The sequence below is a fragment of the Cololabis saira genome, chromosome 1, assembly GCF_033807715.1.
Source record: "Cololabis saira isolate AMF1-May2022 chromosome 1, fColSai1.1, whole genome shotgun sequence".
Classification (NCBI taxonomy): Eukaryota; Metazoa; Chordata; class Actinopteri; order Beloniformes; family Belonidae; genus Cololabis; species Cololabis saira.
Window position 1 is genome coordinate 19534791 of NC_084587.1, and position 12748 is coordinate 19547538.

At 41.0% G+C, this 12748-nt stretch overlaps 1 protein-coding gene across 1 annotated transcript; it reads right to left on the reverse strand.

Moving 5' to 3' along the window:
• Window positions 1–3649: 3649 nt before the first annotated feature.
• On the reverse strand, window positions 3650–12474 carry mogs (mannosyl-oligosaccharide glucosidase). Its single transcript, XM_061717180.1, has 5 exons — window positions 12416–12474; window positions 9022–9379; window positions 7481–7704; window positions 7141–7334; window positions 3650–6174 (listed from the first exon to the last, which is right to left on the reverse strand). Exons 2-5 carry the CDS (start codon window positions 9368–9370, stop codon window positions 4404–4406), a joined length of 2538 nt encoding a protein of 845 aa, XP_061573164.1. The 5' UTR covers window positions 9371–9379; window positions 12416–12474; the 3' UTR covers window positions 3650–4403.
• Window positions 12475–12748: the final 274 nt, after the last annotated feature.

The following is a 12748-nucleotide window of genomic DNA, read 5'->3' on the forward strand; positions in this document are numbered from 1 at the left end:
GCTTGGAGATGGTCTCACAGGCTTCAGTTTTAACGAGCCGCGTTATGATTTGTTTCCTGCCCTCCTCTGACAACTCTCCTTTGTTGATCGGGGTCTATGTTCACCGCGGTGTCCGTTATGACATCAAACTGCACAATGGCAAAGTTTCTCCCTTTAAATGGGCTAAAAGGCAGAGAAAAACATCTAAGATCCCTGTGATACTAGGTTTGAACCGTTGTTTGGAAGCATGCCTGTAAATCAGCAATTGACAACCAGAAAGTTTGTCCTGGCTGCTCTAGAATATCATTGTAAAAGAGACCATTTATCCTACCTTTTCATACTTTTAATGCTTTATTCTCTGACAGGTATGAGGACATTGCTTTTAATTGCATTTACTTTCAGGATGAATTAACCATTGTTTCAAAGAGCTTTACTGGTATAAATAATTGTATAGATTTGAAAAAGACTTTACTGTTGAGATTTTATGTGCAATCAGAGAAAAAAAAAATCATCTACATTCATCTGAGATTATACTTGACATACAGTAAATATCCCCACAATGAAAAGCTACCAACTCACTTCCTTTAATATACAGTCATGGTGACACAGAACTGAAGGATAACTAATAAAACACAGCTAATGTTTAAGGTTTATTTAGTCCATTGCACTGTAAAAGCCTTATATACTGTCGTACTTACAAAAACAAGAAAAAATTAAAGCTGCAAGCAGCGATGAACGGGCCCTCGCACTCATGGTCACCGCCCCTATAAGCATATCAGAAATGACACCACCCACGACTCTCTATGTCAAACCATTCAAAAGTTATTGCAGAAAATAGGGACAACCAATCAGAAGAAGGGGCGGGGCTAATTTTCACCAATTATGGTCAAGGACTCAATACCGATGACACCACCCACAACTCTTTATGTCAAACCATTCAAATGTTAAGGCAGATAAAAGTTTTCTAGAGGGCGCTGTTGAGCCATTTTGCCACGCCCATTCATGCAAACCATTAAATATCAAATTTATCGCCAGGCCTGGCTTGCATGCCAAATTTGGTGCCTTTTGGGGAACTATCAAATATGGACCAATCAGATGAAGGGGGGGTGCGCTTTTTGGCATCTAGCGTCGCCACGGTAACACTTTTGAAAGAGAAAAGTAATGCGTGTAGTCGCAGGATGGAGACGCACATTTTGATGTTAACACACCTGGGTGCACGTTACGGTTCGGGCCGTATTAATTCTCGAAGGAATGGCATATATTGCTCCAAAATTACGCGATTAATTCAGAATGTTCAAAATGGCCGACTTCCTGTTCGGTTTCGGACATGGCGCCAAGAGACTTTTCTTTAAGTTGCAACATGATACAGATGTGTACCGATTTTCGTTCATGTACGTCAAACTGTATTATGGGGCTTGAGGCGCAAAGTTTTTTCTGTCTGAACCAATCAGATGAAGGGTCGGCGCGCTTTTTGGTGTCTAGCGTCACCACGGTAACGCTTTTGAAAGAGAAAAGTAATCCGTGGTGTCGGAGGATGGAGACGCACGTTTTGATGTATAACACACCTGGGGGCACGTTACGGTTCGGGCCGTATTAACTGCCGAAGGAATGGCATAAATTTCGCCAAAATGACACAATTAATTCAAAATGGGTGACTTCCTGTTCGGTTTCGGCCATGGCGCCAAGACACTTTTCTTTAAGTTGCGCCATGATACAGGTGTGTACCGATTTTCGTGCATGTACAGTCAGTATTCAGAACGCTTCACTTTTCCCACATTCTTTTATGTTACAGCCCTATTGATAATAGGAATAAATTCATTTTTTTTCTCAGAATTCTACACAAAACACCCCATAATGATAACATGAAAGAAGTTTTGATGCGACTTTTGTAAATGTATTAAAAATAAAAATAACAAGAAATCATATGAGCATAAGTATTCATAACGTTTGCTTAATACTTTGTAGAAGCTCCTCTGGCAGCAATTACAGCCTCAAGTCTTTTTGAATAGGTTGCTACAAGTTTGGCACACCTATTCTTGGAGTTTTGCCCATTCTTCCTTACAGACCCTCTCAAGCTCCATCAGGTTGGATGGGGAGCGTTGGTGTACAGCCATTTTCAGATCTCTCCAGAGATGTTCGATGGGATTCAGGTCTGGGCTCTGGCTGGGCCACTCAAGGACATTGACATGGTTGTTCTGAAGCCACTCCTTTGATATTTTGGCTGTGTGCTTTGGGTCGTTGTCCTGCTGAAAGATGAAGCGTCGTCCTAGTCTGAGGTCAACAGCACTCTGGATCAGGTTTTCATCCAAGATGTCTCTGTACATGGCTGCATTCATCTTTCCCTCAATCCTGACTAGTCGCCCAGGTCCTGCTGATGAAAAACACCCCCACAGCATGATGCTGCCACCACCATGCTTCACTGTAGGGATGGTGTTCTCCCGGTGATGAGCGGTGCCTGGTCTCCTCCAAACACCACGCGTGGAATTCATGCCAAATAGTTCAATCTTTGTCTCATCAGACCAGAGAATTTTTTTCTCATGGTCTGAGAATCCTCCAGTTGCCTTTTGGCAAACTCCAGTCGGGCTGCCATGTGCTTTTTAGTAAGGAGGGGCTTGCGCCTGGCCACTCTACCATACAAGCCTGATTGGTGGATTGCTGCAGAGATGGTGGTCCTTCTTGAAGTTTCTCCTCTCTCCACAGAGGAACGCTGGAGTTCTGACAGAGCGACTGTCGGGTCCCTGGTCACCTCTCTGACTAAGGCCCTTCTCCCCCGATTGCTCAGCTTAGGCGGGCGGCCAGCTCTAGGGAGATTCCTGGTGGTTCCAAACTTCTTCCATTTAAGGATGATGCAGGCCACAGTGCTCACTGGGACCTTCAAAGCAGCAGAAATGTTTCTGTACCCTTCCCCAGATTTGTGCCTTGAAACAATCCTGTTTCGGAGGTCTGAAGACAATTCTTTTGACTTCATGTTTGGTTTGTGTTGCAACATGCACTGCCAACTCCAAATCAAGTCCAATCAACCGAATTCACCACAGGTGGACTCCGATTAAGCTGTAGAAACAACTTGAGAGAGATCAGTGGAAACAGAATGAACCAGAGCTCAATTTTGAGCTTCATGGCAAACGTTCTGAATACTTATGCACAGGTGATATTTATTATTTTTTATTTTTTATAAATTTACCAAAATCATAACAAAACTTCTTTCATGTTGTCATTATGGGGTATTTTGTGTAAAATTCTGAGAAAAAAATGAATTTATTCCTATTATCAATAGGGCTGTAACATAAAAGAATGTGGGAAAAGTGAAGCGTTCTGAATACTTTCCGGACTGACTGTACGTCAAACCGTATTGTGGGGCTTGAGGCACAAAGTTTTCAAGGGGGCGCTGTTGAGCCATTTCGCCATGCCCATTAATGCATACCATTAAGTATCAAATTTTTCGCCAGGCAGGTCTTGCGTGCAAAATTTGGTGACTTTTTGGGCACGTTTAGGGGGGCAAAAAGGCCCTCCTTTTGTCAGAAGAAAGAAAAAAAAAAAAAAAAAAATTCTTACAGATACCACACACACACACACACACACACACACACACACACACACACACACACACACACACACACACACACACACACACACACACACACACACACACACACACACACACACACACACACACACACACACACACACACACACACACACAGTTTGACAAATATTTGAACAATTTATTGATCTTAACAAAACAAATCCAAAATCACAGTCAGTTTTGTATTTGTTGCCAGTCGAACCAAAGGCGGTGTACAGTAAATTTGCCAAATATGTGATTTAAAAAATATAAAAATGGTATTACCAAAAATGTCAAAGATGGGGTTACTGTGAAAAATGGCACGATAACAGATGATGGCCCTTATTTTTGAGAGTGAAAGCACAACTTGAATCGCTTCAAAAACTTGTAACAGAAAATAAAACAAAGAAAAAGTCATCAATTTATATTTGACCGAGATTTACTCTCAAAGAATAAATCCTCCTTTTGCCAAGCAGACGTGGAATTTAAAGAAATATAAACATCTGTATTCACTTTTCAACTTTCAATGGTGATAAATCAAAAGGCATAAATTAGTGAATGTCCTGAAAAAAAATAGACATATTACATGTATGTATGTATAAAAAATATACACACACACACACTATACTAGACAGTGCTCGGGTTCTACAGCAAAAACAGGGTAGCTGCTCTTAAGCTTGTTTGAGATTCACTTCAATGTGCACATGTAAAAACATTTATTAATTAAAAGGGCTACCAAGCCAATATTTCAAGATTATTCAATAGCAGTCAATGTTGCTTCAATCACATCTACATCAATAATGGCCATACATAATCTTTAAAAAAAAAAAAAAAAAAAAAGAAAAAAGGTTCAAATGGAGACTCAGTACTGCTCAGCCATCATTAACACCGTCAGGGCCGACCAACCGGTGAACGGGTGGCTTCCTTGGCCCCTCCCACTGCTGTCATTGTACTGTTCCCAGATATACCCTGTTTCAACATACTGCTTATAAACATTATTGATGATGTTAGTCCTTAGTTCCTCGTATAGAGCAGCTGCCTTCTCTCGGTATGGCCCTTCCGTGTTGCTATAGTGATGAAGGGCCCTGACTGCCAAGTAGTTGACGTTTATCCATACTGGTCCCCTCCAGTAGGGGGCGTCATGTTCTGTATTTCGCTTCATGTACATCGGGTCGTCCTTTGAGAGAGAACGCAAGCCGTAGGGCGTCCACAGCTTATTGGAGTCTCTCATGTCTCTGAGGATGTGTTCCAGTTTGGCCGAGTCCGGTTTGAGGATTTGGAGCAAGAAGGGAAACAAGCTAACGTAACCCAGAGCGTTAACGTACTGCAGCTTAGGGGCCTTGCGGACGGAGCGCACGAGGCGCGCCACGGGGAACTGGTGACGCGGCTGTCCGGGAGGCACGTACACCTTCTCCCGCTGCAAAGACACGACCTCCGTGTGGTTGCCGTAGTCGCTGAAAGCTCTGAGCTGCTCCGACCAGTGGAGCTCGCCCAGCAGGTCGTTGTCGCTGAGGAGGTCGTGTGTGCGTTCGTACTCCCGATGGGGCTCGTCGAGCAGCTGAGCGATGCTGGACATGATGCCTGAAGACAAAGCCATCCAGCAGTGTAAATCCACGTGTCGCTCGTCTCCCGAGGGGTGCGAGGCCCGTGGGTAGTCGTCTAGACCGGACGTTAAGGTTTTAGGATTGAGGAAGAGATTGGTGTCCTTGTCGCGGCCCCGCCAACGGTAGGAATTGGGTTGGGGCCCCGTCTGCGTGGTGTTGTACCATTCAAACCAGGTTTTCAGTCTCGGGAAGAGCCGTCTGAGGAAAGGCAGGGTCGGCTGCGATGCTGCCTCATCTGGATGTGTGGAGAGCTGTTCAATGAGTTCCTGAAGAGCCAGGAAGAGAGTGGGTGGATTTGCATTCTCGTTCCGCTGAACAACAAATTCAGCTGGGACTTTACTGCGAGCCTCATCTCCAAGAATTTGCTCCCGGGGAATCCAGCCCTCCATATTCATGAGGTCGATCCAGTGAGCAATCGCCTCTCTTGTTACCTGGGGATCCCACTTACTCAGCAGTAACTGGTGAAAGCCCTCGTCCCAGAGGAAGCCTCTGGGAAAGAAAGAGCGTGATGGGACAGCCGTGAACAAAGCCCCTTCGGGATACAGCAGCGGGTATTCATTATAGACCGACTGTACCACCGACTGGCCGTGGAAGTAACCCATTCCTCCCAACATGTTACTTAGGGCTGCTTTGGCAAATTTAATCTGTGGCTGGTTATAACCTTTGCTCTCGAGCCCAAAAATCTTGTCGAACTTTGCGTTAAACTCAGCTTTCCTCTTCTCCAGCTCCTGAGTCATGGTGGAGCCCACCAGCTGGTTGTGGCGATCGTAGAAGCTCCCAGACTCAAACAGAACCTCAATCTGGAACGGTGTTTGCACCGTCACCTGATGAACAACAAAGTCACCCTCTTTCCTCGCGTCTGCAGGTTTCTGTTGGTTTTGGTGGTGGGGGGGCTTGTAGGTATCGACGGCTATATAATGCCTTTTCTCCCCAGAGGGGGAGGTGTAGACGAACCTGCGGTTCAGGCTCAGCTTCACGATGTCGGTCAGCTTCTCCAAGCCGGGAGAGACGGTCTGAAGGAAGTTGAAGCTGAAAAACAAGAGTCCAGTGTTAACTACATTGTCTCTTCAAATCAATTAATTGAAATCTATCCAATATAACTTAAATGTGTAGTTTTTAATCAGTTAATGGTGCACAAGTAATCCCAACTACATCATGTTCCTCATCACATTGCAGCTTTGGTTTTACTGTCTCCTGCTGTACTGATGACTCAGAGGTCAAGCAACTGAAATTACACTTCTATCACTGTAGACTCTACTAAAAACATTAATTCACACAAGCCTGTCATTTCTGATTGTGGATGCCTTTACATTTGACTATGCTGGTCCTCCAGAGTCCCCTTTAACATCTGCTATTGGCACACCTTGTCAATATTTAAAAGAAGCTACAACAGTCCTGGACAACTGAATATCTCACTCAGTGTCTGTTTCTTCCTAATATAAATAGAAACCTTGACTGCTAAAATGACACTGGTGCTGTTTCAAAAGCATCAAGCTCTTTTGCAACAGGTCTGATTTCATTTGACTTTAAAAAAAAAAAAAAAGTTACATAGTCTTCATGAAATTAACAAGGCACAGTGAAGATCAAACAAATGATTGAAATATCTTCTGCTGCCATCTAGTGGTCCTTTTTCACCTTAGTAATCATCTAAACCGCCACACTAGATCTTTAAAGAAAAAGAAAAAGCTCTGACTTTGAATTTTAAGGCTTATTAACAGATTTTCTGTGATAAATGATGTGGCATTTCAGTAAATTTTTAAGAATGCATCTCTTAAACTCGCAATTAAAATAGCTGCAATGGGACCATATCTTTTCCCCTGCAAGTTTGCCATCTGTTGCTGATAGTTAACCAGATTCAGTTCTGCTTTATTCATCTGGAATTTAATTTAATTAGCTTACTGTTGGGCTCGATATAAAGACAATCATTTAAAAAATAAATGATCACACAAAGCACATGTCTCATGGTTTCACACTATTTTGTGTTCATGCATTAACCTGGCATATTTAGCGCTGGACAATTCCCCTGTAACAGGCTTTCCAAAAGTGATTTTAAAGTTCCCAAGCTCCTCTGAGGAGCCGGTGATGGAAGCGAGACGATTTCTCTCCTCCACATGAGCTTGCAGTGAGCCTTGGGTGTCCGCTGCGGCGTAAAACATCAGGGATATAACAGGTGCCTGGGGGGCAAAACTCTGGTGGATAAAAACAGAAGAAGAAAAAAAACATCTCTTTATCTTTAAACTACAAGTTAAAAGTTATTCTGAAAATGCTACTTTTGATCATAGGAGGGGGATGTGCACGAATCCAGGGTGAGAAAACGAGCACAGTCTGGACTCACATGCTGTTTGGCTGTGATCCTCCAGGTCCAGTCTCCTCCGTGATCCCCTCCCCTCCTTTTCACAAACTCTGTGGTAAGTGTGACATCATTATCTTGGATTTCTTGGACGCCAAAGGTGAGTCCATCGTGCATCAGCCAGCCGTAGCCTTGTAAGTGGTCCCCCTGCTCACAAGTGTGCCTAAGGTTCATGTCCACTTCGGAAAACTGACGCATCCACATCATCCCTGTGGAGGAAAGGGAATTCATTTAGTTGTAGGCAGTACTCGAGTTGTAAAAAAAAAAAAAATCAGGGGGATGGTGGATTTTATCACATGGGGACAGATAATTTGTGCTGATTACAAATAATGTATTACCGGTACAAATAATAGCACTGAACCAAAACACCTGCAGAAATACTGCAGGAATGACATAGCAGCAGTTAGATGCAGACTTCTGTAAGCTTTAAATATCCACTGGGCTTACATCAAATACTTCAAAACACAAAAATAAAAAGGTTTTCTGAACTTATCAATATTACTCTGTCCTTCACAGGATAAGTAAAATGGATCACTGCAAAAACTCAAAATCTTAACAAGAATATTTGTCTTATTTCTAGTTAAAATGTCTAATTTTAGTAAAAAGAAATCTCATTACACTTAAAACAAGACTCATCACTGGAAAAAACAACAATTTTCACCTGTTTCAAGTAGATTTTCACTTAAAATAAGTAGAAAAATCTGCCAGTGGAACAAGATTTTTTTGCTTGTAATGAGAAGATAAATCTTGTCCCACTGGCAGATTTTTACGACGGAGTATTAGGGCCAAACTAAGACAAAAAAAATTGGAAATTACGAGAATAAAGTCATAATATAATGAGAATAAAGTCGTAAAATTACGAGTATAAAGTCGTAATAGAATAAAGTCGTAATATTACGAGAATAAAGTCGTAAAATTACGAGAATAAAGTCGTAACATTACGAGAATAAAGTTGTAATGTTGCGAGAATATAATTTATGAGAACTCTAACAGGAAGAGCTTCTTCTCCCTGTGTTAAAATGAGGAATATTGAGCATCTTGTGAAGTTATATTTATATATTTATAATATATTACGACTTTATTCTCGTAATTTTACGATTTTATTCTCGTAATATTATGACTTTATTCTCGTAATTTCCTTTTTTTTGTTTTTTTGTTTGGCCCTAATACTCCGTCGTAGATTTTCCTACTTATTTCAAGTGAAAATTTACTTGAAACAGGTGAAAATTGTCAAATAAATTATTTTTCTGGTGTTATTTTTCTGGTGATGACTCTAAATGTTGAAATAGCAGTAAAACCACATTCATTGATGAAATGACATAAGGGATGGAAAGGGGTGATGGCAGTTTTACAGGGGGGATGATTTTCTCCGTTTTTATTTCAGGGGGGATGCCATCCCCCCTCATCCCCCCTCAATTTGAGTACTGGTTATAGGCTCTTAGATCCACAATACCAGATGAAAGTGTAGTTTTTTTCCTTAAATATTTAGCTTACTGGTACGTTTGATTCCAAATACGTCAACCTACCCGTCACTAATGACCTTGGACTCCTCGTTTTCATCCCGAAGTAGACCTGAGGCCTGTATGAACCCCAAAACCTTTCCGGAGAAACCTCCGTGCTGCTGCTATTGGCATCCAGGACACGAGGTGACGGGTGCAGGGTTACCACCTGCTTAGCGAGACTCGATCTCATGTAGATGGCATAGAAGAACCAGATGAGGCTGAATATGCAGAGACCAATAGAGATGTTGATGAACATTTTCCCAATGTCAGCTTTCTTTTTCTTCTCCTTCCGATGAAACGCAGAGGGCTTGTCATCTTTCCTTGGGACGGGACCCGCCTCCCCTGTCACCACCCTCTTCCTCTGCCTTCCCATACTACCCTTCTGGAGAAAGAAAATGAAGAAGAAAAAAGGTGCATTATTCTTAACTGAGCAGACCATTTTACCCACCCCCTAAAATATTTATAGCTTGTATTACAATTCTGAAGAAGTTGGCAATTTGGTACTAAAGTTGTGGGTTTTTTGTTCTTTTTATTCAGATTGTAAAGTCATTTGAGATGCATTTCTTTTTCAGACTTCTGTTTGACTGGCTGTCTATACCTATAATTACTTATGAGACTTCTCCCTTAAAGGGGTCATAAGAGCAATAAATAAAACAAAACTCTGTGCTTTAAAGCATGTATTCGGCTGTCTAAATGGAGCTAACATGGATATTCTGTAGAACACAAACCTGCGACTGTAATTTGGGTTGCACAAGTCTAAAACCATTTTTATTCCTCCGTGGTTCTGATTGTCAGATTGATGCCACTGAACCAACTCACAGTGTAATTCTTCCAACCTGCCCATCTTCACCAAACTTCAACTTAAAATCATGAGGCGACAGCTGGACTTCAGAATATGTAATACTGCAATCCTGAAACCTTTTTTTTAATGTCTCTGCTCGTTATTCAAAACCAGAGCTCGTCATTACAGAAAAAACATTTAAACAAAACAAACATTGGTGAAATATTCACCATACAAGCAACGCTTAACGTTAGCTTGAGAAAACCTGATGACTGGACCCCCCGTTTATTGAACAGACATGTCGTTTTAACCTTGACTTTAAGGCAAGTCTTATAAATGTCTGAAATGTTTTTTTCTTTGAAAGCAAATTGAGAAAAAGTACTTTTTCTTTTTGATAGGGGGAGTGAGATTCAACTTTGCTGTGCATTCTGGTGGAAAAGTACATTGCGACTCTGTTCCTTCAAAAGTGGTTTGGCATTTGGCTACTGCTGTTTCTTTCCATCTTAACAGTTACAAGCTGTAACAGACTGCTGCTTGAAAGCTTGTGAAACCCTAAAAAAAATTCTAATTTCCTTCTCAAAAATAATATCCTAAAAATCTTCACGCAGGAAAGAGTTTTCCTGCATGGTTATATTGGTTTAATTTTCACATCATTTCAATAAAGATTCAACGAGTAGGAGCAAAAGGATGGCAGTTGTGGTTTGGGGAAAATGTGAGGGGATTAGAGAAGGTGTGTGTTGTGTACTGTACAGTGCACAATAGATAAGACATGCAACTGTTTCATACGTCATTAACAATAGCTATCAAAAAGGTCACACTGCATTCTTGTAGATATGCTGTTTGGCATGTCAGTCACAACATCAATTAGTTGAAGAATGTATATCAAGTAAAGAAGTAAAGAAGACAACAGATCATATCTACTATTAAAGGGCAATTAGTCCAAACTTCTAGACCCTTTTGACATTGCTTGAGGTGTACAATTTGCTTTACAATTAAAGAGAGCCGAGGATGGATATACAAGTAATGCCGGTTTGCTCCTCAAATATATAGAGAAAATAACAAAATATGACATATATGGTCCAGTTAGTCACTTGATTTGGTGCCCCCTCATTGGCTGGTGCTCCTGGGCGCTCGCCCGGTTCAGTATATGGATAATCCGGCCTAGCAAGCAGACATGTGGGCAACAAAATGAGGTTCCGGGATAGATGCAATTTTTGCCTAGGGTATGTGCAATTTTCGTTCACTGCTTCTTGGTTTCTCACTAATTTTATTGTGGTATTGAGTCTGATATCTGTTGCTGTATGTGTTGATTGTATGTATTTGTATACGCTATGCATGTATTTGATGCCTAAAACCAGAGGTGTCAAGTAACAAAGTACAAATACTTTGTTACCTTACTTAAGCAGAAATTTTGGTTATCTATACTTCACTGGAGTAATTATTTTTCAGACAACTTTTTACTTTTACTCCTTACATTTTCACGCAATTATCTGTACTTTTTACTCCTTACATTTTAAAAACAGCCTCGTTGCTCTATTTCATTTCGGCCTTTAAAAAAAAACTATCCAGTTAAATTGCTCCATCGGGATAGAGTGAATATTGTTCATGATGTTCTTGTCCAGGTTTGTTCTTACATCCTTTGCCCTCAGATTCCTGCAACTAAACTTGGAGGTACATTCCAATAAACATTAGGATAAATGATAACATGCCTCTGAAGTTTGACTTTTTGCACCATTACAATACTTATAGGCAACTAGTCATCATATCTCCTGCTCTCTGAAACACATGTTAATGCTCAATAGTACACGTATATGGTTCTTTAATATATTTGCATTATACTAAGATGCATTCATTTTCAATGGATTTTGTCCTTAATGGCTTTTTCCCCATTACATTACTTTTACTTTTATACTTTAAGTAGTTTTGAAACCAGTACTTTTATACTTTTATTCGAGTAAAAAACTTGAGTTGATACTTCAACTTCTACAGGAATATTTTTAAACTCTAGTATCTATACTTCTACCTGAGTAATGAATGTGAATACTTTTGACACCTCTGCCTAAAACAAATTTCCCTAGTGGACATTAAAGTTTAACTCAACTCAATTCAACTCAAAAATGTAAAAACATTCTGGAAGAAATACAGTAAAATAGCCCCAAACCATGATACTACCATGACCGTGTGTCACAGGTGGGGTGATGGGAGGATAGTGAATAGGAAGGATTAAACTCAACCAATGTACCACATTGTCTTAGGCCAGGCATTTTTAAAATCATGTATGTATATTGCAAGGCTTAATGTTTGAAAAAACAAATGTTAATAGTAGTAAGTCAAAACGCTCCTGCTAGCCATATAATACACGGTCATTGCAGAATGATGCCATCATGCCACCACATGTTTTATGAATATTATTAAGGTTTGAGAGTTTAAAAAGTAATCACGCACAGCTGTCTCAGCTCATTCATTTGATTTGTGGATTTGCAGCATTGACACCGTCCAGGCTGCTATGCTAAAGTACATTTTTTTATAATTGATACCGGCTACCTCAACAAATGAGCTATGTTGGCCCCCGCCTGGTTAAATGCTGATCCGTTTCACCGTCCCAGATCAATGTTCATTGAGTAAATCGTCACTTGCCTGTCAGATCTCCACTTTCAGCTGCTCATGATCCTCTGCTGGCTAAAGCCTGCATTATGCTTCCGCGTTAAATCGACGCAGAGCTTACGGCGTAGCCTACGGCGTAGGCTCTGCGTTGATGTAACGCGGAACCATAAATCAGCGTTAATTCACTAGCCACTTCCTGGTTGCTACGGTTTCCGATGACGTGTCCTCCTCTCAGGAGCGCCCGCTGCTACGTCACAAACCACCCACTCTTTGGTGGCTGAAAGTAAATTAAAACTTCAAAAATTACATCAAATACAGTATGCATCCTCTTCTCTTACCCCAACTACATTCATGTCCTCTATAAAC